The 25,938-nt window shown below is 40.4% G+C and overlaps 2 protein-coding genes across 4 annotated transcripts in view; one reads left to right on the top strand and one right to left on the bottom strand.

Annotated features, from left to right (window-relative positions):
• The window catches only part of klf5l (Kruppel-like factor 5 like), a 33,037-nt gene extending 27,417 nt beyond the window's left edge, over positions 1 to 5,620 (top strand). For both annotated transcript variants that reach the window (XM_044223471.1, XM_044223470.1), the window contains one exon: positions 1,253 to 5,620. In XM_044223471.1, the coding sequence (XP_044079406.1) occupies positions 1,253 to 1,414 (162 nt within the window). In that variant the 3' untranslated portion in view covers positions 1,415 to 5,620. The remainder of the gene's footprint in view (positions 1 to 1,252) is intronic.
• A 6,612-nt stretch (positions 5,621 to 12,232) lies between these two features.
• Positions 12,233 to 25,938, bottom strand: part of klf8 (Kruppel-like factor 8) — a 74,936-nt gene continuing 61,230 nt past the window's right edge. For both annotated transcript variants that reach the window (XM_044223463.1, XM_044223464.1), the window contains exons 5-7: positions 22,982 to 23,093; positions 19,580 to 19,719; positions 12,233 to 19,154 (exon numbers count right to left, since the gene is read on the bottom strand). In XM_044223463.1, the coding sequence (XP_044079398.1) occupies positions 18,973 to 19,154; positions 19,580 to 19,719; positions 22,982 to 23,093 (434 nt within the window). In that variant the 3' untranslated portion in view covers positions 12,233 to 18,972. The remainder of the gene's footprint in view (positions 19,155 to 19,579; positions 19,720 to 22,981; positions 23,094 to 25,938) is intronic.

Genomic DNA, 25,938 nt, shown 5'->3' with positions numbered 1-25,938 from the left:
GCGTGTGTGTGTGTGTGTGTGTGCATGGCACCTGACACAGTAGTTGAGCCCATTGTCTCAAACTTTGCACCGTGTGATTTATATCTCACCCTCATGGAAATTGTGTGGAGTGTTCACAGGAGAGCCGTGAAAACCAAAAGCACATACTCTCTCGCCCACGCTGCTAACTGCCATTTTAAAAATGCCTAAATACTAGTTACCCCCATTTAGAAATACAGTTACACACAGGTTCACACTGACATTGTGTAGGCAAACACACTTTCTGACTCACACTTTCAGGTTTGTCAGCATTAAAGGCTGAGTTTTATTGTGAAAGGACATTTTTTTTTACAACCTGGGTTTTATTTTCAGTTATAAGAAACATTTTGCTCACCAATATCATTGATGAGCTCTGGGGAGGTTGGAGACAAACCACCAGACTTCAGCAAGTAACACTGTGATTAAAATGTTAAGTGATGAGTGATAGAAATGATGGACAAAACTACTGAAATAAAACCCAGAATATGAAACAAAAACAACTTTCCTTCAACATTATGGTGTGTGGTAGTATGTGCAGTTGTGACTGGGTGGAAATCACTCAAGAGGACTTTCTGTGTGTCTGATTTAGGAAATCAATCACTTATAATGTTTTTTAGTGTTGTGAAAATCTGCTTGGTGGTGTGTTCAAGTACACTCACACACATTTGACATGTGATGGTTAGATACTGAAAAGCATTGCATTTAACAATGTTTCTGGAAAATCGAATTCAAAAGACAAAGGGCAAGTAAACAAAGATGATGTGAAAACGTGTTTTTTGCATTAGCGAGGTTACTGTAAATCTGCCAATTCTCAAATTGTAGTTATCAAAATGCATTTAGCACCTCAACAGGCAGAGCTTTCAAAACAGCACCTGCTCGACTGCCGATTGTTGACTGGGATGAATTAATTCATTAATTAAAGTCTTGTCTTGATTTTCATGGCAAATCAATATAAACAGAAACCAATCACTGCCTAGAAAATAATAAATGATTAGGAAACAATCGCCCCTCCCCTTCAAATTACTGTTGAGGTGCCCCTGAGGAAGTCATTTACTGCACCGTGGCTTTTCCGTGACCAACAGCAGAACACAGCTGGACGCTGTCTGAATGAATCAGGGCATTGCTGGAAATAAACATTATAGAACAGATTTTATATACAAAAAAAGACATTTTTTAACTCTGAGAAAATGTTGTGCATATTGCAGATGCTTACGTCCTGTCCTCTGTCTTGCAGGTGAGAAGCCGTACCGTTGTACATGGGAGAGCTGCGACTGGCGTTTCGCCCGATCGGATGAGCTTACCAGACACTACCGGAAACACACCGGAGCCAAACCCTTCAAGTGCATCGCGTGCAGCCGCTGCTTCTCACGCTCCGACCACCTGGCCCTGCACATGAAGCGTCACCAGAATTAACACAGACATACCTGTACATACAAACACACACATAATCACACACAAATAGAGCAGTATCCATACATGACAGCCACCTGAACCTGAACAGCACTGAAGGAATCATGTACAGATACAGTCCCAGAATCATCCCTGTGCACCTGTGTTTATTCTGATGCTCCATGCCAACATAGGTTGAGTGATAGTAGGCATCTAGCAGTATCCAAAGTAGGACAACTGACCTTTTAGTAATGAAAAATGACCACCACAGACACTCCAACAAACACAGGTGTGGTGTTTGCAGGTGGGGAGCCAGTGAGGGATCACATCCTTGTTGCTACACCTGCTGGTTGGTCAGGGTTCCTGTTCAGTGGGAGATGGAGTGAGCTCTCTTTACACTTTCTGATCTCCTAGTGAAACTCCTCTCTGACAGGTGAAAAGAGACAGACTCCAGGTGTATGAGAGGAGTCACCTGGTGGTTTACTCCTTCCACAGGTCAACAGCGAATGCAGTTGACAGAGGGAATTGGAATGAAAAGAATGCAAGAAAAAGAGAACTTGAAGGCAAGTTTTTGATGATCTGAAGATTAACATATCTGTTGTAGGCATTTCAGGCGAACTGGCCTTGTATTCATTAGCTGCTCAGTTATCAGCTTCACTTCTTATGGAGACAGGGAAAGTAGTTCCAGGCAGTTGCCAACAGAACTGTAATGGCTAGCTCTATAACATGCAAAATGTCTTGCTGTTTAGCTTTAGAGCTACTCAGTTCAATTCAATTCAATTCAATTGGGCTTTCTTGGCATGGGAAACAGATGTTAACATTGCCAAAGCATGTGTAAAATAAAAACATAAACAGAAGAATTGTGATATTAAAATATGTACAGATAATTAAGACATGATGATGATGATGATAATAAGAATAATTAATAATAAATTCTAGACTTACAGTTAAAATACAAATACAAAAAGTGAAAACTAAACACTGCAACTTTTTTTTTTTTTTTTTTTTAGGAGTGTGTGTGTGTGTAGGTCATTCACTGTCCCTCAGGTTGTGGAATGTCTCCTTCTCCTAGTAGTATTTTTAATTTTGAGAGGTCATTTAGCGCTTTGAAATCTGAGACTACAGAGTTGAACTTTAGAAGTAAACGTTCCTAATTTCATTGAATGATGTACATTGTAGGAGGAAGTGCATCTTTGTCTCAGCCTCACCTGTCGCCACATATTCTACTCACCACAGTGTTTGCTGAGGTCTTAACACCAGTGCTAATGATCTACCAGGGACTCAGAGATGATTTTGGTGTCTGTCCTCATCACTGAACAGATTGGGTATGTTGAATTAAAACATGCACTGGTCCAACTCATATAAACACGCAATACATACACATGACATGCATTACTGAACTGTGGTGTCAGGCTCCTACGAAGCATTTGGGACTCCCTCTGATTACATGCTGGAAACACTTTATTCTTCTGTAAACAACATGAACTATTTGTTTTCCTACAAAACTGCTGCCAGCTTCATCATGATCATCACTGTCACCATCTTTTATCATTTTGAGGTATGAACTTTCAATGAGGTGGAAACCTATTTCCTGCCATCCTGCCTTTGTAAATACTTGTTTATATATGTGTGCGTATGTGTGTGTCTGAGAATACAACGAATGTATTGAGATTTATACTTGACAACTTTTTTTTTTTTTTTTTTTTTTTACATCAAATGTTAATATGAGCAATATTCCATGTTGAAACTTCTTTGCGATAATAATCTCCCTTTAAGGGCCTAAAAAAAGACCAAACAAATAATCAACAGACATAATCAAAGAACTCTCCATGGAAAAATTAATAATCGCCTTGTTATGCTTGTTTCAGCACAGGTACTACCTGTCGAGCTCAGAGAGCAGAGCATTTGCCAATGTTTGTATCCATGACATTACCTGTTGCCACGGTGACAAAGCTCCTCACACGACAGTTTGCGGTTAGCGCTGTTTTTTCCCCCCTTTTTTCTCCTCTATTTGTTCAACTCGAGAAAGACAGAGATGGGTGGATAAACCTGTTATGTAATAATTCTTAATGGATTCAATGTACAGTGGCTAATTACAGTCAGCCCTGTTAACTGGATGAACGGCAGGTTAGCGTAATGCATGACATTAACTGTCAGTTGTTGCCCCTGCGTTCTTTTGTAATTTTGAATAAGTCTTGTCTGCCAACACATGCACATGCCCACAAATTTTTGTGCAGTGGTGTAGCTTGTACATTTGCCAACAACAGGAATTACAAGAGGAGAAAAATATGTTGCGCAGTACAAATGACGAGTTTGATTTCATGAACTGAAACAGCCGATGTTACCAAGGAATGGCTTGAGAAATTAAAAAACAAAAATACAGTTTTACTAATCTTCTTTGTAGTTTAGAGAAATTTGTACTACCTAACAATCCTCGGCCACCTTTTCTCTTTCAGAGATCAATAACATATAGTCTACAAAAATCCTGAACCTCAGAGCCGGTGAAATACTTGAATTATGGTTTAACACTTGTTTGTGAACCATTCATTTTATCAGTCAACTGAGACAATCAAACATAAACCACCAATTGAGCCACGCCTACACCTAATCTCACTTTATTTTTAGATTTCACTACAGACTGTAGACTGTGTATAAGACTAGATGTGTTGTCCCAGTGACACATAGGTACTATTAAGGAATAGTTAGTTGTGTTGCAGGTCATTTTTAATGTCACATCTAGAATTTTTTAGTAGCTCCAAGAGACTTTAAAAACAAAAAATGTTTCTTGACCTTTAACGTCATGAAGCATCTCATGGAACTGGCCTGTAACTCACTCAAATATTCACTCATTAACATTTATCATGCTGCTTCTCCACGAAGGAGTGCTGTTCGGTCATTGTCAGACCAGTTCCACACCTGCCGACCTGCGCCACCTATAGGAAAGGAATATAACAAAAGCAGCACTAGACCTGCAGATGGAGACATGTTGATATAGCCTCCTGCAGGCAATGAAAGTAATAGCTTATGCAGTTGCAAGACTTGCGCCACCTGCAGGAAATATATGTTAAAGCTGAATTGTTTTCTTTTGTGTGCGGTTTACATTTAACAGATTAATTAATAAAACATTTGAATTCACTAACCTCCAGTTGAACGTAAATACAGTTCAGCTTGTGGCTGTGAAACACAAAATATTGGGAATTTTTTTGAAAATGAATTCATTGCTGAAATCCAACATTCTTTAACTTCATGTAAAGTGAAGCTTTTTCAGGCAGCTGACCATCCTTGCTTCTGCATCCCTCTTGTCTATCTTTCTTTGAAGCCTTAAAATGTAAAATATTAAACCTCAAACACACTCGCACACTCACAAACTCCAGCTAAAAAAATATGAACAAAAACTGCAGTTGTAACACTCATTTCCTGCAGGTGGCACACTGCGGTGTTAAATTTGAAACGGCTACTTTCCTTACCGTCGACGACATAGACCAGCATGCCTACATGTGCAGCTGCTGTTACTTTTCTTGCCTGTAGGTAGTGCAGGTTGGACTGGAACTGCAGATCAGAAATTTCTGGCTCTGGCACTCCGCAGCTGGATGATACTGGCCGGGTTGTTTACGAGCAGATACTTAAACTTGGCATTTCTTTAACTGCAACAGGTCAGTGATGCCAGAACATTTAGACAGTCAAAGGAAGATTTTTTTAAGTCAGTTTGGTTGAATTTATTGTCATTGCATCCTGACCCCATTTGTAGTGTGCTCAGGCTGTAGGCTCCACCCACCTGGTACTCCATGGAAGTTGAAACAAGCGTGAAGCATTGATTGACCCAGGTCTGTCCAACTTGTGCTCATTTAGGGGAAACGCATCCTGTTATTTCAACACTATGATTGTTTTTATTTTTTTAAAGTTCTCCTGTCTCTCACGGAGGGAGTGCTGACCACCCACTGTGTACATAACTGTAGTTTTAACAGAAGACTTTGTAAATATTTGTTTGGTTTTATTTCTTATTATAATATTAATATTGTTTTTCTTTTTTAACTAATGGGATTTTAGATCGGTTGTATGTGAATGCTTGTTTAATTTAGTTTTGATACTTCATGTGTGTAAGAGAATGTATCAGTTTATGTTCAAATTGATAAGAACAACATTGGTGTAGTTTTTGTTTGTGTTCTGTTTGTGCAAGATGCTGCATTGAAATAAAAGGATTCATAAAATAATAGTGGATTGTTTTCTTGTTTCTTAGGTCTTTGAGCAAGTTTTTCACCTCAGTTTTGGATACTGTCTGTAAAACATGTTTGCGGGAAAGTAAAGCGTGAGAGAAAGTTCTAGCTGCATAACCATTTGCTGTAAATAGTCAGTTCCTTGACGTAAGTGTCTCAGACTGAACCTATTCTGAAAATTTTATTTTAAATATGTGAATTGTCTCACTGAACTAAAGATATACCATACAATTTTGTCTTTATTCCCTTCACAAAAATGTCTCACCAGGAGGGACGACCCAAAGCTTTGACCAATGATCAAGCTGGTTGTTTGTCCATGTGACTTCTGTTTGGAGGCCATGAGTTGCTTGTATTTGGGCGGTTTTAATTAAAACTAACCAAACACAAAAATGCATTAAAAATGATGTTGATTGGTATGGTTCAGACCAAAGAAAACATGCTGCCGTTGTCAGTTGTATGCTGTTTTTTTGGCATTACTTTTCTTGGCATCAGAGTTAATTTGCCAGTTGTGAGATATGAATCATAAATCTTGGCTTTAAAAACCTCATCTTCCAAAGATTTGATTTTCTTGTGGACATTTTTTTTTTGACGCTGATAACATCCTATCTGTGAGGGGATGATACATTTGGTCAAATATTAAAAAGAGTTTTTGACAAAAAAAGAGAGTCCCCTGCAGCGACTCCTCTGCGTTTGGAGATACCTGATTTTCTTTGCGTGACGTGGCAGGTGAAAGGTAACCCCGCCAGCAGGCAGGTCTATTGGGGCTGCATGACACAAAAGAACCTGCTGGTTAGATGGGGGCGGGGGGGATCTACAGTTAAGCAAGAAGAATAAGTCGGAGTATAAAGGTATAAAGGCAGAGAGGGTGGAGTCCACCACTGCATTTTGCTGGCAGGGAAAGTAATCATTATATTTGTGCCAAGATGCTTTCGGCAGTGAGTCTCAGCGATTTGCCTCATCATCTGGGACAACGCCCTTAATGTTAACACGTAATGTACTCTGAATGTGTATGCAAGGGTGTTAGTCTCTTTATTATCGACATAAAACATGAATCACCAAGGAATATGTGTTTGATGTGAATGCCTGTGAACCTACAGTACAGCTTGTGTAACTGAATGTATTCTTTTCTGCTTTTTTCATGTACAAGACTTAAAGAAAAATATTTGTGTTCATAAATGTACACTAGTAACATCTACTGCATCATAGTCATTGTTTGCAGTTTCAACTCTGTATTTTCCCATACTGTTTAACTTTAACCCTGCTAAACCCAGTGATCGGTTACATGTTGTGCTGCCAAGCCTTGTTCAATCCCACAGAAGCTTCATGTCAAATCCCATGTTTCCCAGGTGTGACTGTGAGGAAAATGTGTATAAAATGATGCAGAAGACATGGTGCAGCTATCACAACATGGTGTTCAGTGTTTGAGCATTTGTCAATTAAAACATAATTTTAATGGTGGAGGAGGCAGACACAGATTATATATTTAATGATATTCCACATATATAAATAAATACAATAATAAAACGTTAAAACATGAGAATTTTGTAATTGGCCAGTCTACAACTGTTGGATGGATTGCCATGAAATTCTGTACAGAAAGTCAACATTCAGTTTTAGAGTAAGTATAAAAAAAATAGAGAGAGAATAGAGAATACAGTGTTTTGAATATTTGCAGCCTGTCCTGATGCTCCCAGATGTGAACAGGCAGTGAAGTTGGAAACAGCAGTGCTACAAGCTGTTCCCTGCAGGTACCCAGATGACTCACCTGTTTATCTACAATCAGTTGCTTTTCCATTTGCAGTTCAGGTACATTTTCTTTGGCCTGAGTCTCCTGAACGTTCACCCGGGGGCCAGGTGAAGCTGGCTGCTCAGCTCACAGCTCATTCCACACAGCAGTAAAACTCCTGTTAAAACTTGCCTGACTCATTCTGCAGCACTGCCTGCAGTCCTCTCAGAGGAGTTAAATATCCCTCTGGGCAACAGGCACTGAAGAACATAGAGACTTTGGAGTGGATTGTGTAATTGAATAGTTGATACGAAGGTCAAAATAAACACAACTTCTCCACAGCTGTTACCTGCATCTTTTTGGAGCTGTTAGTATCCATTTTTGAAGTCATGACTCTACAGTGTAAAATGTGCTCCTATATCTGGGATTTCTTCCAAACAGTTGTTGATGCATGTACCTGCTTTGATAATATTTCAAGAGAAACAAGGGGGCACATTCACAGTACATCACTTGCTACTGTACATACAGTAGGTATTCCAACCATCAGTAGTTATGTTCCCACCCAAAAAAGAAATCTGCAAGTTTTAAGCATGTTTATGAAATTTTGGCTATGAATCAGTGGTTGTTTCCAGCAACTATCTTTTATGTGAAGATATTCAAGAGGATGTGAAAAAACGACAATTAGTTGAGCACCAGTAACTCAGTACAGCATGGCATTTCACTATGGTCAATTCTAACGAATAAGTTTGGATCTGATCCATGTGGTGTTTTATCAGTTGCTATTGTGATTGGGGGAGAGGGAGGCGACATGCAGTAAGGGAAGCTGTAAGTGAAGTATCTCTCCGACCCCCCGCTCTTTATTCTTGTTTTTTATAGCTTTCCGGTGCACTGGGGGCCTGCCTGTAGCTGTGAGTGGCAAGGTGTATTAAAATCAGTTTCCAGTAGCACTTTATTGCATCCTCTCTTTTTAAGTAGTAAGCCAACTTTTCCACCTTTCACAGTCAAGAGCAAAAACACCCTCGGTCCACACAGGTGTTTTCACTTCTTTCGCCTGATTGGACCTCCTCTCGGGACTGTGTGAGTTTGTACAGACTTTTCTTGATTAACATCTCCCTCATTGTCCTGTTAATTTCGTTGCACCTGTTAAGAAAGACAATGTACTCCTTTACCTTCTTCATAATTTTATTATTCCCACCATAACTCTACCCAACTTTAACCTGAGCAGAGGTCCAATCAGCAGGAATAAGTGAAAACACCTGCGTGGGTGTGCAAGGGCTTTAACTATGAACCAAACAAATGATGTCTCACTAGTTGTCTCGGCAGTTTCACCTAAACATGACTGTGTTGACCCTCCCTCCCTGCAAGAGCCTGGGGGCAGTCAGCTGTAGTCAGAGAGATTCAGATCACCTGGTCTGACTGCAACGTTACATGTAAGTTTGTGTCAGTTAACTAGTCTCTTTTTCTCTCCCCTGGCCTCCACCCTTTTGGTTTCAAGTTGTATTTGGTTTGTTTGGTACATTTGCATGATTTCAGTTTATTTTCTGATAAGTTCCAACTCATGAGTGGTCTCCCCTCTTTGTCCTTAATTGAGCAGAGTTGTGACATTAATGTGTGATTTTTATGTATTTAGTTTTTTTGGGGGGTGGCTTTTTGCCTTTAGGAGGATGACATGCAGTACAGGGCCGGCAGGCTAGATTCAAACCCGGCCACTGCGATAAGGACTCAGCCTTGTACATGGGGCGCACACGCTCTCTCTCTCCCAGGTGAGCTACCGGAGCGCCCCTTAATTTGTGTTTAAATGTTGAAATGCCACTCTTCTTTTCACTGGTCCATATGTGATCTATTGGACAGTTTGGGATTTTTGGTAACGAGTCTGATAAATGAAAGTGATAGGAAATAATTCTGGAATCACAGAGTGGTTGATCAACATATGGAGAATAAAGTTTCCAAAAACTATTGTTGTTCTTTAAAGGACATTCATGCAGAAGTACATTAATGAAGGACTTGTTTCAACAAAAGCCAGAGAAAATCACATGACATGTTTGGGATGGAATTCTTTGAAATACTTCAGCAGTCATCTGCAAGAATTCTCTTAACCTTTTGTTTTCTTAGAACAGTTGTTTAGAAGCATGTTGACAACTTTGAAAGTAACTCACAGAACTGGGACAACAAGATCTCACAGTTGTTTAAGTCAAAGTGCATTCAAGGTGAGGATCCTCTCGATTACAGAACACCACAGGCAACACTTATCGCTTTGTATAGGCGTTGTTTTAACCGCTTGCATTTAAGACAAAATGTTACAGACAAAAGCTGCCTGCACATTGTGCCATGCCCAGATGACATTTGAGAAGATAGAAAAGGGAAACCAGCCAATATAGCTGTCAAAACAACCCACAGAGCCTGCAGACTGTGACTTGTCACTAAGACATGCACGGATCAGGCTCCACGGTTTGGCAAAGAGCTGCTGGGACAAGGCCCACCAGACCCACAAAGTATATATTATATTATAATGTCAAGGCAACCGGTCTATAGTGGTTGCACTGCACAGGCAGCACGAAAGCATCTTGCAAGTAACTCTCGGCTCTGGCTGTCAACACTAGCTGTGCAATCATACGTTTATGTTCTCAGAAGTGTACACGGCCTCCAAGAAACCCCATCATCCATGATCGCAGCTTTTCGCAAGTGAATTGACTTGCGGACAGATGCTCTATGAAATGTGCACATGAGATGCATATCAGCTAGACCGCCAGTTGGAAAGTTTCTACAAAAACACAACTTCCTTTCATGAAATGGTGTCTTCTGTCCTCTTGCTCGGTTTGAAGATAATTACGGCAGAAAATGAAATAATATTGAGGATAATCCTGGAAGAACGAGGAGACACTACGTGATGAAATACATGTGTTATAGTGGAATGCCTTTTTTAAAGGATTTTAAATGGAGCGTCTGCTTGCATCATTGGAGAGAAAAGTAGACTTAAACATACCCACAAATACACCTTGTCCATAGTCTGCATCCACATTTGATCTGGTCAGCCACAGTGCTGCTGTGCACTCAAATTGTGAGTGGATAGATACCTAAAGTATCGATACTACCTATTCTAAGTCTACTAGTGGCAGTAAGATCAATACCAAAATAATGAATCTGTTTTGGGTACACGCAGTTCTTCTTCGCGCTGCACCCTCTGTTTCTCTGCAGCTGTTGTGTACGTGCGTGTAGCACCAACATTTAAATAAATGTAAGCTTAAAAATTGGGGCTCATGGTAGTTTGTTACATCTGACACCGGAGCTTCGAGGCCTGTTTCACTACATCACAACAGTGATGTACCCCTGCTTCGAAGTTTTAAAAACTGTAAAATAAAAATAAAAAATCACTTTAGAATTCGCTTTACTGATTCATTTTGTCAGTGAGCCCGTGGGTGGTTTGAAACTGGTCTGAACCACTGTGAGGCACCAAGTTGTTATAAAGTTCAGAGTCACACACAGTTTGTGGGTTGTGGAGTTGAAGAGTGTTGTCATTAGCGATTGCACAAGCACAGTTATTGTAATAAACCTAGATTTGGTTGCTGATAGACGATACAACACGCATGGTAACTATATCTGTCCAGTTACACAGTGCGTCCATCAGCATTCCACTGTCTCTTGTGAAATCATATGAATCCTGCTCTTAAACTATACACAAACATCTAAAGATCAAATTAAGACTACTGACAAGTGATTCTCTGTGTGGAAGGCAAAAACCTTCTCCACTGAACTATCTGGACAGATTTTGTGGCCAAAAAGAAGAAAAACCAGGCAGTTAGGATGTTAGCAAACATGCAGGTCTCCAAATCACAAAACAGTAAAGTTCTGTTCCCTATTGCATTTATATGGTGTGTGTCACATGTCTCCATATGTATGAATCCAACGACTGACGCTGCGTGTGTTAATGATTGGCCTGATCATGACTGCATGAAGCCAATAAACCCATTTAGAGCAAACGGCAAAGACAGAGCGTTTCATTAGGGGCCAACACACACACACACACACACACACAATAAGAAGTTTATGACTTTGTTTGTGCACTTTATTCAGTAAGTTTTATTTATTAACCTAATTCAGTTTGATCTCAGTGTTCTTCCTCTGCTTGAATTGCAAATACAGGATCCTGTGCAGTTTTCTTTTTGTGAACATAAGGTCATTCACATTTTAAATGAGCTGTTAATACACCTGTAACTTTACCTCTTCTACCTGAGTTGGATGCTTTTGGCTCTGGTGGGATTCCTTCAGTTGTCCTCCCATTATCTGTTCCAGAGCTCCCTCTTGTGGTAGACATCTCAACAAGTGTGTTGTGTCAGACTTTACTCTTAACTGGGACAACCCTTAAGTCCAGAATGTGGTTATTATTAGCAATGTTATAAAAAGTTAAATATTAATATATCGACCTACGACAGTCATCATAATATTAAAAAAAATCAACTTGACCTTTAGTGCTGTTAACCTGCTAAACATCAGCATGCTAGCATTGTCATTGTGAGCATGTTAGCTTGCTGACTTTAGCATTTACTCAGCGATCTCCTGTCGACTCCTAAAGTTTCTTCCAGATAACAAGAACATTTAGAGACATAGAGGTATTCCCATATTGTCTCATGTTTTTAAAATGTATTTTTAACAAATCTGAAATAATTCACTCATAAAAATTTTGCCTTCCTGGTTTTTATTTCTGTTGGACAGAAATAAAAAAAACACAAAAAACATATCTCATTCACATTGTAAAAAAGCATTTGTTTTTCCAGGACTTTATTTCATTATCATTTGATTTTTGACCTCTTCCATAACTCTGGTGAACCACTGGGTTCTGGAAAGGAGCGTCACCAAAATATAATAAACAACACGGAGACACCAGGCATTAAATTGCACCAAAAACATTTTTTATTCTATAAAAGAAGAAGGGAGGAAGGGGGAAATAATCACAACTGTACAGGGAGAAACTGACTTTCAAACACCATGAGTCACAGTATCAAAAAGCTCACGTTTTCCTCACTGATCTTTACACATTTGTTCTGTACAAATACAAAAAAAAGGAAAAAAATATTATTAATAATTGTATTATTATAATGATAACTGCATTGCACTGAGTAAATATAGTACTGGCCCATAAGTTACTGCATTCAAGAGAAAATACCTAAAATGTCTGATTTGCAGAGAAAGTGATTCGTGGTGAGTCGAGGCACTCGCACACAGACGGACACAGTCAGTGACGTCCCCCTCAGACATGAGCTCTATCCTGTAAAGGTCTCAAAATTCTTTAAATGTTCCACAGCCTGTTCACAGATGAACATTCCTGCTTTGTACATGAACAGAAGATTTAGAAGAATACCGAGGGAAAACAAGCTTGCACAAACCGCGAAAAACCAACAGGAAGCAGGAAAAACACGAACACATGCATCAGTCTCCCTGCAACAACTGCACAGCGATAAAACTTTGTCTGGGTCATCGACAACAGGCTCTGAGATGTAACAACTGACTCAGTGTGACACTGGGGGTTGTAGTGTGTGTGTGTTTGTCTCTGTGTATAAAATACCAATTTTGTTGCTATAATGGTCACCAGAGCTCAATGTGCTTGTAAAGCGATGGGTCAATAGCATTTTCAGATACATAATGACACATACATGTGCTTCGTGGGGTAAAAGTTCCTAGAAATAAAGGGGCTTAGGATCCATCTAATTAAATACAAACATTTTGAAGGTCTGCTTCACCCAAATTATTATTATTATTTTTTTAAACATGTTCTCATTTACCTCTAGTTTTGGTTTTATTTTGACAGGTTTTGAGATATGTCTCTATCACAATACAATGTGAATGGAATTTCTTTTGGTGTTTTGAGGATTGAGAAATTTCTCTTAAATTTTTCAACAATTTGCAACACGTCTTTCCAAAAATGTCCCGAATACTCCACAGATGCCACTGTCTTTTGAGTTTTCATTGGCATGCTACTGAAGAAATCACTATGGAAACTGAGCATGAAAGTTCATCCTTGAAATAGTAATTTGACAAAATAATCTTTACTAACAGTCCACTTATTAACTTTTGGATGAGATTTCAAGCAATACCCCAGATCAAAACTGTCAGTGGACGGCTGGAGAAACATCAAGGACACTGTTTGCATCTGACGCCGACGGCCATTTAAACAGAGACAGAGGTTATAACCTCCTCCTACAATCACCTGTTATCACATGACCAAAGTTCCATACTTAATTGTCATGGAGATGATTCAGTTGTCATCACTTCACCAGAGCAAACTCCATCTGCTGCAAATGCTAGTAAGTGGACTCTGAGTTAAGATTATTTTATCAAACCTCTGAAACTGTTTACAGTGAGTTCATTGTGTTGGAGACAGAAATATCAGATTTCACAATACCTAGACGAAAAAAAGCCAGAACTATTGCCATGGCTAGATACCACTAGACGAAGAAGTGAGAACATGTTTTTTTTAGTAATTTGGGTGAATCGACCCTTTAAGTGAGTTATTGATAGGAAAATGTGACCTGAGCTGTTTCACAGTTGATCAAATCAACCCTATGCCCTTGCTAAAAGTAATAAGGCTCACGTCCTGCCTCCTTTCTTAGCTGGCTTCTGCTCAGGTAGCTTCGGTAACACAATGGGTTTTCTCAGAGAGGCATTCATTTGTCAGCTGAAACATGTTCTTGGTTTTTCTGTCCATATTCTGAACTAAATGGGTATCTGCTACTGTACTGGAGAGAAAAATGTGAAAAACATCTCTTAATTTCAACCAAGATAAATTAGCAGTTATTTTGTTAGCATTCAACAATAACGCAGCCTTAGCGACTGCTATGCAGTCAATCTTGTGCGATAAGTTCTTGTTGATGTCGTTTTTATCCTGAATTGGTAATTACTGATTATTGATACCAATTATTTTAGGTCGCCAGTATGCTTAAGTTTTAGCATGTAGCACCTGAGTGAATTATCAACCAATTACACATGAATGATTTTGGTTTCTGTATTAAAATTCTACTCCTTCAATACATTATATTAAAATACATTAACATATTCTAATTGTCTATTTTGTATCTGGCAAACTGGATTTCTGTCGGCGACTATAGGCTGATTCCTGTTTCTTGTAATAAAACAAAGTGTATAACAGGCTGGATATGTTTGTATCTACTACTTTTGTTACTTTTCAACATAATCAACCTGCTGGCCTCTGGAGAGGCAATCAAATCCATGCCCGTGTACCCAAAATAACCAAAAACATTTCTATTTTTGAGCCCTGTCTGACCTGAAATTTTCTGTCTGAATACACTTGGAGTTTGAGTGTAAAAAATGTTTTTTGACCCAAACCAACTAAATGTTTGATTTATTTTTTTTTGTGTGTGATATTTTAAATGAGGTCCAGTGCAGAAATATAAAGCTCTGTTGTCTCTCTAATTAATCATTTTCAATGTGGGTTTTTTTCCCCCCTCAGGTCATCAATGTTAAGGGAAACCTACCGTCTCACACACACTGACATGCTCACCAACGTCACTATATGAAAACAAGAAGGCTACTCACCATGCAACAAGTGTGCACAACACAAGTGGGACCAATTTTTTTTTAAGAAACTACGAAACAAATGTATTAGATTTGAAAAAAAAATAACACATGATGAAACACATCATCAAACCAACAGAGGGAGAAGAAACAAGATTTTTTTCACATTATCTAGTCAGTGTTAAAAATAGAAATTCACCCGTTACATTTACTCTGCACTTTTTGATTATATACATTTATGTACATGGATTTATCTTAATTATTTGTCATTGTCCTTAATTTCTTTATCAACAGTTTACAAAAGAAAGAAAATTGCAATCAAATGCATATACTCTTCTAGAAACATGTGCTTAGTAACTATGTTTTTTTTTTTGTTGAAGCAGGGATGTTAAGAGAAATGGGAACATTGTGTTGCTCTGCACTGCAAAAAGGAACAAAATCCCTCCAAACATGTGACTGAATTTGGTTTAGATTCCTAATGTTTCTTTTTTAAATGGAAAAAAAAGTGAAACCATTTTTAAACCTGTTTCCAGACTTTACTTTTCTTGATGAGTGACAATTATCCTTCAACAAGGCTGATCTTACTTATAAAAAAAAAAAAATCCAAAACCAGATTCAGTGACTTTGCTAAGATGGATATTTTTTTGCAGTGTGCAGACCAAACAACAATCTGCCCTGTTCATGGCATGCACTCCGCTCACAGGAAGCCTGCACGTCCATCTCAGTTGTTATACTATGAAAAGTCAGGTGTATAACATTTTGCTCTCGCTTACTAGCTTTTGAAATGACAACAACAACAACAACAACAGTAACTCCGAATTGCCAACGAGAACAGCGTCGAAAAAGCAAAATGTGTCTTGCCTTTTTTTTTTTTTGTAAAGGGACACATCAGGATTGTGAAAAGCGTGTTCCATTGATCACATACTCAGCCTGTTGCTTGACTTAAGACATCACTACACAAGTTTAAGTTCCTGTCTGTGTTTCTGCCTCAATCCACAGTCCAACTCTTGTTGTCTATTCTGAAAGCAGTTTCAGTGGCGGCTTTGTTCAGTGATCGACAGCACAGGCTTCTACGCATCCTGACCTCCCTTAAAGGTTCTTGTTACAACCTACGTGAGCTGCATATCAGCAGTACAACTACCAGCAAATGCTCTACTACTGAGTTCAGAACAGCGCTTGGAGCGAGGTCTGCGTTATGTTGCATAATCAAGTTCAGTCCAGAATAGGAGCTGAAAAACAGCCCACTTAAGACATGGACACCGTGGGTTAGAGGGTACGGTTAGGGGTTCAATTCTGTTTCAACTGCCTGAATCTGTTAAAAAATGTACGGTTTGAAAAAATGTGTTGATTAGATTTGGAGTTCAGCACAGGCTAGATATCAGGGGAGCTACGTCAGGAAGGTTTTAGACAACAAAACTTTGGGGAAAAGGCATGAAAACAAGATTCTCTGTTAGAATGTATTAGGAGGCATTAAATTAAGTTCTGTCACAATGAAAAACAAACTCAGTTGAAAGAGAATTGACCCCGCCCCTGGTAGAAATGCTAGTGAGGAGAGCGCTTAGTTTCCCCATGGTTTAAACCGCAGGCACTACGGACCCTGACAGCCCGACACAGTGCCTGGTTTCTCTCAGAACCACTGACAGACGGCCTGGCCACTGTGACTTTCAGTGGCAGCCATGTTGGCTCCTTGTCCTGCTGCTCCATGGATGTTGTAAGGTCATGAAACCAGTGCAAATGGCGTTTACATTGTTGGGTGTTTCAGCATGATGGCTATGAGTGGCTGATGGGAGGCGCTCGCGGTGCTTTCTGCTGTTGCAAATTCTGAAAACAGGTAGCTTTGTTAAAAAATTTGGAAAGTATTTGTGGTGTACACAAATGAGATTGATGTCACTAATACAATTTTCAAAATTGAGACCACATCTTCATGAATGCTCTCATGTTTTGTGGCAAAAAAGCAATCCAGCAGATTTCACAATGTAAAATGCTGAGTAGAAGCCCGCAAAGACTGACAGGCTTCCCAGCAACAGTCTTGTTTGTTTACAAGGCAATTTTGTCTCCAAATTAAAATGTAAATTTTAAAAGTTCCACATGTAGCACCTTTAATTTCTTGGTTTCTAAACACTTAAAAACAAGCTAAGCTCTCACTGCTGTGAGGAACATCCTTTCCACAGAAAGCAATGAGAAAAACAAGACACGGTACTCATGGGCAAACAGTGTTGTGTCTTAATAAATGGAGACTCACAGTTGTTCTTTGGCCAAACGTCCTCTGTCAGTGGTTCTGGTTTCGCCCTTACAGATTGACTTCAGTTATTAAGGCTCAACGGGCAAGAGGTAAAAGAACAACAAGTGCCCGGAACACACACTCGTAAAAATCTTAAATTCTGATTATGTGTTTGTCTCAAAACATGCACACTCACCCACAGACAGACATACACACACACACACACACACACGCAAAAAACACACACTCCCCTATTCCCTGCGCAAGTTTTACTTGTAATCTCAAACTACTTGTATCTCCTCAGTTTTTTTCACAGCCTCAGAACACAACAAAGGGATCTGAAATCATTATAAAAAACGATGCCATTCTGTTAAGAGCGCCAAACCTGGCAAAGAAGGAAAAAAAAGACAGAACTGAAGGCCTTATTATGAAACGACAGCAACAATGACGCATAAAAAGCAAATACTGTTATCGAAGAAGGATCAGAAAGGTGTGTGCTGGGGGAGAACACGCAAATGACAATAATGTGATTGATACAATGAAAACAAATTAATCTTTATAAAGTTCACAGTCTTGTAGCTCCCTGTACCAGGGGAGGGGGGGGGGGGACAAAATAAAGAACTTTAAGCTCTAAGCCTCAGACAGATGTTTGCCAAAGAGGAAACATATGTTTGACGTCACTTCTGCTGCTGTGAAAAAGCTCACTACTTGCACATACACACACACTCATACACTGGTACGCACAGGGTTGGGAAGCCTTTACTTTCAAGTTTCATTACAATTTAGTAAATAATTTATCCAAATATTGTGACCACAAATTGATGTAATCCAAATGAGTTTCGGTTGATTTAGACTCTTTTCCAAACAGTACCAGGAACTAAGAGTCCCTTCTGCACATTTCCACTGCATCTGGAAAACTCTGAGGATTCTGCAAATAAGTCCAATTACGTATTTGTTTGAGACCTGGAGAACAGGGACTTTTTTGGGCTCAGGAACTACGGGCAGAGGATTAAAGCTGGGAATTTTGCCATGGTTCCTCGAGTCAAAATGGTAAAGTTCTTGAGTCCCTCAAAAGGTTCCTGGAAAAGTTCCTGTGGTGAAAAGGGGCTATTTGAGGTATTTTTGGGAGTCACCACCTTTGCTTCCAAAAATCCATAAAATATGAAATTTTGTCTTAAGTCACATAACTTCCCAACTCTGGATATGTACAGAATTGATATTGTTAAAAAAGAAAAGGGCAGCTGAAGTGACATCCTGCTTAAGATTCCCTTTAAGAATACACATCACTCCTCCTCTTGTCCCCTCCTCTTCCTCCTCTCCTTTGGATGGATGGATGGATGCATGTGATGGATGGATGGATGGATGAACGTCCGTGCTGATGGATGTCCTTCAGTCCATCCTTCTCTTTCCGAGGAGGTGACGTCTTATGTGATGGGTGGGGTTGAGTTGGAGGGTGGTAGGGAGGGGACTGTTTTGGGGTGGGAGGGCTGTTGGGTGGACGGTGATGATGATGATGATGATTATGTGTTGAAACACACACAGTAAAAATCCCCTAGCCTCCACTGCACACACACACACAACCACACAGACACATTCCTGATATTCCTGTGATTTCAAGATGAAGAGGAGGAGGAGGAGGAGGAGGAGGAAGGAGGTACAGTGCCTTTTTTATCTGCTGATGGGGTTTAAAATCCTGATTTGGGGGGGGGGGCAGCATGGATCAGAATGGAAACAGGAAGAAGCAGAGGTTCATGTGGGGTGGGGGCATTGGTACAAGATGTGCTGTGAGGGACTGAGATGTTGAGGGGTTAGGGGCTGGTTCATAGGGGAGGTTGATGGGGAGTTGTGGGTGTTCGGGGGAGGAAGGAGGTCAGAGTTCACATCATGACGTGGCGGCGGCGGTGCAGGGAGAGGTGGTCGGACCGGGAGAAGGAGCGGTCGCACTCAGTGCAGCGGAAAGGTTTGATCCCCGTGTGCTTGCGGAAGTGTCGAGTCAGCTCGTCGGAGCGGGCGAAGCGCCAGGTGCAGCCCTCCCAGGTGCAGTGGTAGGGCTTCTCTCCTGGAGGAAGCGGGAGACAAGGAGAAGCGTAAAGGTAGAGGAAAGAATGGGAGGAAGCAACAGAAGGAAGATGAAGGTCGGGATACTGGTAGAAACAAAAATGCATGAATGATTTAAAAAACAAATCTCACATCCCATGTTATCCTACTTCAATTGATTATTTACTACATTTCCCAGAATTCCCAACTTAGCTCAATAAAATTGGTCTCTGCCTCTTCTACAAATTTTTTTTTCACTCTATGATTATTGAATGTTAGTGGAAAATGGTGACCATATGAAGATATATTACTATACAGAAGCATTTGGCCAGTGGTTTTTGCTACACAAAATGCTCAGAAAAATGTGATGGTTTATTAACTTTAAAAAAATCAAATCCCAGTTTAGATTTTGTTGTGTTGTTGGCGTTTGTTTTGCTCAGGTCTCACCTGTGTGTATCCTTCTGTGGGCTTTGAGGTGAGAACTCTTGGTGTAAACTTTTTTACAGCCTTCATAGTCACACATGTGGATCCGCCTCCTCTTGATGTCTGGCGAATCTGGATCGACGGGCTCTAAGTCCATTACCGACCTGAGAAAGGAAAAGGAGTGAGTGATGCCGATCAAGACACTTAAAGAGAACACTAACTTTCTGGGAGATTGCCCTGTTTCCAAAAAACATCCTTTGACCTTTGGACAGTCCATCTTAATATTTTAACATCCATCATGTTGAGTTTACATCAAGCACTATTCAAAATAAGAGGCCTGACCAATGTGTAACTAACAAGTTATATACCGAAGTTGTATGGCAAGCTGTACATCCAATTTTAACAGAAGTTTAAATTGTAAATATTTCTTGCACAAAAAGAAATAGTGTCTTTGGTCATAAACATGTAACTGGAAGATGAGTACCACATTTTGTTTGAATGTGAGAACAGTGAGCACTGACATGTTTATTTCTCATTTCTTCATGTGTCCAGCTCAGTATATATGTTGGTCACGAGTTACAAACCAAATTTAAGGGATGCTCATCTAAAACGTTTATTCATGTTATGTGTTTATCGGCCAGTATTGTTTTCGTATTTATTTAAGTCTCAAATGTTGATATTGTTATCGGCTGGCTCTAGCAACAGTGTAAGTGTAGTGAAAAAATAGGAAAACGTGTTTGCAAATTAATGTTTAAACTGTCAATCTAAGCTTAAGTTAATTTTGTTCATTAACATTTAACTAATATGAAAATGTTTTAACCTTTGTTCAATGAATTAATACATTGCACTTCTTTCCTGCCGTGGGCCATCATTGTGTGTCATTGTACTCCATACTACGTTAATATGGCCTTGACTTAATCAAATCCAAACCAGTTTTTCCTTTTATAACCTGTAGAACTACATTCATGTGACGTGCTTCATTTGCACAATAGAGCAACCCATCTCTCAGGGGTTCATCAGGTTCAGGTTCATTTTTAAGTTATATTGGGGCCACCAGGGGGCGTCAGAGAGTCACACTGTGGTCAACACAGCTGCACAACAGCTTCCACTTCAGCATTACTGTATCTTTCTCTCTCGTTTATTCCTTCATATCTTCTGATAATCTGACAAACTAAACCCATCCAGTCTTTTCTCTCCATTTCATTCTCGTTCAAGCTGTCTGTGCTGTGATATTCTGATTTAATTCAGATTTTTTTGATATTCATTGATAAGCATGATGTAAATAAAGTTGATTTGGAAAAAAAAGAAGCCTCTCTGTGTCTCCCTAACCATTTTACAAGGTGTGACGGCAAACTGAATTACGAAACGATGTTTACACCCCAGGTCTGGGACAGCCCTGCCCAGCAAAACACACACACACACACACACACACACACACACACACACACACACACACACACTGCGTCTTACAAAAAAAACAAATGCCCACAAACACACTTGTTCACTTTGTTTAAATTAAAGTCTCTTTCTCTTTCTGTGTGCCACACACACACACACCAGATTACAGCACTAAATTAACCGTCGACATCCACACCCGGAATTTCAGTTACAGTCAGGCGGCCTCACCCACTGGGTGTGGCAGGAGCTCTGTCGTGATTTACTAATAAACACACTGGACAGACACGTTCACACAAACACAAATATTACTGTACATAAAAGAGACTTCACTGGCACACTAACCTTCACTCTGCAACCTTACAACAACCTTTCAAATGGCCACACTTGCCTTGAGAGGACCAAATGTCCTCAGTCAAGTGTGTACTGAGCATGCACACACACACACAGACATACGTGCACACACTTGTCTTCCTGTGATATAGCCAGGGCGTCTCCAGTGTGTCCTGCTGTACAGAGGGTTATATAAGGTTACATAAGTGTCCAGTCATGGCAGCGCTGCAGTAATGTAATTAGTCAGGAGGCTGCAGGGGAGGGAGGTGATCCACACAAAGACCGTATTTCCCAGAAACCCTGCTGCGCATTAGTGTCTCTCTCGCTGGACCTGCCGACTCGTATCATACTTTACACTGAGGTTACATCACGCGTGGTTCATGGCAGTCAGGATGCAGTTAGCTTAGCTTAGCATGCAGACTGGAAACAGGGGGAAGCAGCTAGCCTGGCTCTGTCCAAAATACACCTACCAAACCTCTAAACCTCTGTTTAGCAAGTTTTGCCTTTTGGCAAAGAAACAGCCGAGCGGAGTGACTGTACACAGCATCCTGAAGTTTTATCATCACAGTGAGGTAGCCAGGACATATCTGGCAACCCCTGCTTGAGATGCTGCACACAAGTGCTGGGCGGACGGATAAACTGTTTTGCTTAAAGAAAGTTTGTGTACGGGTCAAAGTTATCATGTTTATTAGTCAACTTTAGAGGTGATTAAAAAAATCTTATCTCATTCTTGGAATGACAGCAATTAAGCGTATTTCCCAAAATGCTGAACTACTCCTTTAAGGTCTTACAAACATGTTGAATGCATACCTTGTCTCGTAAACACGTAACGTAAACAAAACTATTATAATTATAACAACTAGCAGTCTTCTTCTGTTCTTTTAATGATATACTGGTACTGTTAACAAAGCATTTCTGCCACCCGCTGCCAGTGTGTGCTGCATAAAACTGAGGGATACAGCTGTTGTCTGTTATTTAGTAGATACAGACTTTGGCCTAAGCAGAAATGTTTCAAGAGTTAAAATACCTTCCAATCTAATATAAGAGATTTGCCTTATTTGTATCACTGATATAAACTGGACTGATCAACTGAATACTCTGAAGTCAAAACATATAAAAAAGTAAAGTCAGCATGGAGACAAGGGTAGTTTGTCACATGTTCAAACTTAAGCTACTGCCCTGGAAATTCACAAGTCTTCAAAACAGAATTCAGAGTTATTCAGATTAGTGTGGGTCTACAACCCGCTATACATTTGCATTTCCATGCTTTACAGTTACAGCGATGTGGACTGCATCACCCGCATGCTAATGCACATGCTGGTAGAGAACAAGATCCAAACAAAACAGAGACCTGCTCATCAAATCATTGCGCCACTAGTGGTCAAAAACGCAGTGTACCTTTAACTCGTCCCTGCTCGACACCCACTATAACCCTGAGGAGGACCATCACACAGATCCCCGGATCTGATTGGCTGAGATACATTTTACCACAAAAGATGGGCGAAGTTGTGAAGAAACTTAGCTTGAAGAAATGTAGCTTTTCTGATCCATTTCTGCAAATGTGTTTCAGTGTGTCCCATTTTCATGTCTGGATATTTAATTATTATGCATAAACTCACACAGGTGTGGGAAAAATTTGATATGCAAAGTGTGCCTAAATGTAGTCTGTTTGTCATGTCCATCTGTGGCTAAACTCACCCGGCGTCGAGGCTCTGGGCACTGAGGGAGGCCGATCCAGACTCTGTACCGCTCTCTGCATCACTGTCACTCTGATACTCCACCGGAGAAGTTGAACCCGGCTTAATACGAACTGCAGAGAGGACAGGGTGGGGGAATGACAATAGGAGGATGGATAGAAAGAGGGAAACAGTGGTACCAACAGAAAGAGAAGAAAATTGAAAATTAGACAGATGGAATGTGGGATGGAAAGAGATTGAGGAAGGGTGATGGAGAGCATGAGAGGCCCAGAGAAAGAGATAAATCAGTGAATGAAATTAGGAAATGGAAGAAGCAAGGAACAGGGAGAAGTGCAGAGGTGGAGGAGGGGGTGGAAACAGACAGAAGAGAACAGTAGGGGGTTAATAACTTCTTAACAGTGATGCCTGGATTCCAGCAACTTAGCAAGACAAAGACTTGCTCTGTGTGTGTGTCTGTGTGTCTGTGTGTGTGTGTGTGTGTGTGTGTGTGTGTGTGTGTGTGTGTGTGTGTATTTAGGTGTGGTCGGCTAGGCTGCAGAATTGATGGATCAAATTTGTGGCCAAACCCCATGCTGGATTTCTCTGCACGTCTCTGTGTGTTTCTACATCTTTCACAAAAATTCTAAACGTGTTTTAGTCTTCACTTTCTGTTAACAGAAGAAGTCTTGTGAAACCACTCTCTTTCTTTCTCTCCCATTTCAACAATGGGCTTTCCCGTCAATGCAAGAGGAAAACAATGTGAACAGATGTTAATGAAATATATTCTGTAGAACTCAAAGACAATGCTAATTAGCAATTAAATTAAATTAACTAAAAGGCAAATCTCTCGAGGCTATCAGAAGCCTCTGCTGGTTGTACTCAAGTTTCGGCAAGCTGTTAGAAATACTTTCTGGGTTTTCACCAAGAAGGATAGTCCTTTAAGTTGTGGTCTTGTTTTTAAATTCTTAGTAGCTGAGAATATTTTCTGTTGAAGGCTGGGTATTTGGACATTTAAATTCAGGCCCACTTGAACAAACATGACCTGTTGTCTCAGTGTGAGATTACACAAGATCAGAAGATCACATTTGATATTTAAAGCTGCTATAATCAATAGTTTTATACGAACAAACAAATGACTACACGTATATGAAAGAGGTCACTGACGAAGCCACAGAAAATTTTCAGCCAGCTCTAAAGTTCTCCTCTGTCAGATAATCTGTGTCCGGATCAGACAGCAGCACTGATTTATTTAGTCTATTGGTACATTACCCCCACTCTCTCTCCCCCTCTCTCCCTGTGTCAGTCAGAGTCTCTTGCTCCTCCATCACTCCCTCTCTTTTTTCCCTAAATTCACAATTTGACAACTTCATTAGGCTGCTGCTCATCAGAAACAATTTTAACAAAGCGGAAAACACCACATGCGCAAACAAAGAACAATGTATGCAAGTTAAAAACGCAACGAATGAAAACCAAAGTGCAAATTACTAGTGCCCCTCTCCTCCCCCTCCTCTATTTGCAGGAATGTGGCAGCCATACTGTTCCAAGTCCACCCAGACTGGAGAGAGTGAGCAGGGTTGGGGCAGTTGGAAGGGTGACGCAAGGAATTTGGGTGGAGTGTCTGTGTGTTGGTATGGAGAGGGTCACACACCAAAAGACCTGTTCTTTGTATCTGGAGACAATTAAGCCACCCCCACTCCTCCGCCATTACAGCCTTCCTTTTTCAAAAGCAAAACGACCCTTCTCCTCTCCTCTCGACCCCTGCACCCTCTCCTCCTCATCCTTACTCAACCCCCCAACCCCCACCTCCACCTCACCCACCCAGTCTCGCCCCCTTCCTCCATCTGCATCTACCGATCCAGCCCTCCTTCTCCTTTTCCTCCCACACAACACCAAAGCACATGAACAGCGAATGTCAGCTGCCTCCTGCTTCTTCACTTTACAGGTTCGGCAAGACACAGAAAATATCAAAGTTTGCATCTCCTTCTCTCTCCCTCACTTACTCACTCCTCTTGTCTGGCTCACATCTTCACTCTTTGTATCTGTTTCTCGTGTCAGATTGTTGTACAGCACTCCTGGGCTATGAAATGCAGCAACCTTCAGAATCCACCTGGCCCTACTCACAAGATTAGATGATATTACATTACATTTAGGGAAACCTGAATGGTCCCTCTGAGGAAACTGAGTAAATGGTAACTGCGCTAACTGTATGTATAACTGTATGTATCTATAAGCTACTGTATGTGTGTTGATGATATTCTTGACCCATCTGTTTGGTTTCCTTTGTTATAAAGGATACAGACCTGCCAGGTTGGTAAATATGATACTGACACCGCTTTTAAAGGATACCTCCAGTTTATTGAAACTTGAGTCGTATTTTCATAGTTTTGCCCATCATTCCTTTAATTGTAGTTCACCCAGTTAATTTCTGAGATCTGGGAACACAGCAACATTATTAAAAAGGCAGACGGGGCAGGAAATATTATAAACAAACCCCTGAGTTAGCCAAATGTATTTGGAAGAGAAAACAACAGCAAACAGTAAAATTAGCCATCATTGCCATCTTTGGAGTTTTTTGAAATGCGTGCTGGGAAATGAAGTAAAGTAAAAGAGGCCGTTTGAGACAAAGTGGAGAAAGTAAAAGATAAAAATTCTAACACTCTGTGACACAAGAACTCCTGGCATGTATTGAACGTCACATGCTGATGAGATCAAACAGTGTGAGAGCATCTTCAGGCCAGTTTGTGTGCTGGAGATTCTTCTAGACATTTCTGAGAGTCACTGCCTCCCTTGTTTACATTCCTGAATCGAAGCCACGCTGGTTTGGATTATAAACCAAGGTGAACTAAACTGACTTTACGGAGGGAGTTTACTGCAGTTTGTCAAAGGGGTGGAGGCCTGTTTTGCCAGCTTGACTGAGCGAATGTCGAGCTTCCCCTTGTGTTTACTAAGGGATGGATTGCACCTTGTTTAACCTCTCTG

Source organism: Siniperca chuatsi, linkage group LG14, assembly GCF_020085105.1.
Source record: "Siniperca chuatsi isolate FFG_IHB_CAS linkage group LG14, ASM2008510v1, whole genome shotgun sequence".
Lineage (NCBI taxonomy): Eukaryota > Metazoa > Chordata > Actinopteri > Centrarchiformes > Sinipercidae > Siniperca > Siniperca chuatsi.
Note: the sequence above shows the minus strand (reverse complement) of the source record. Positions and strands in the feature narration are given on the sequence as shown.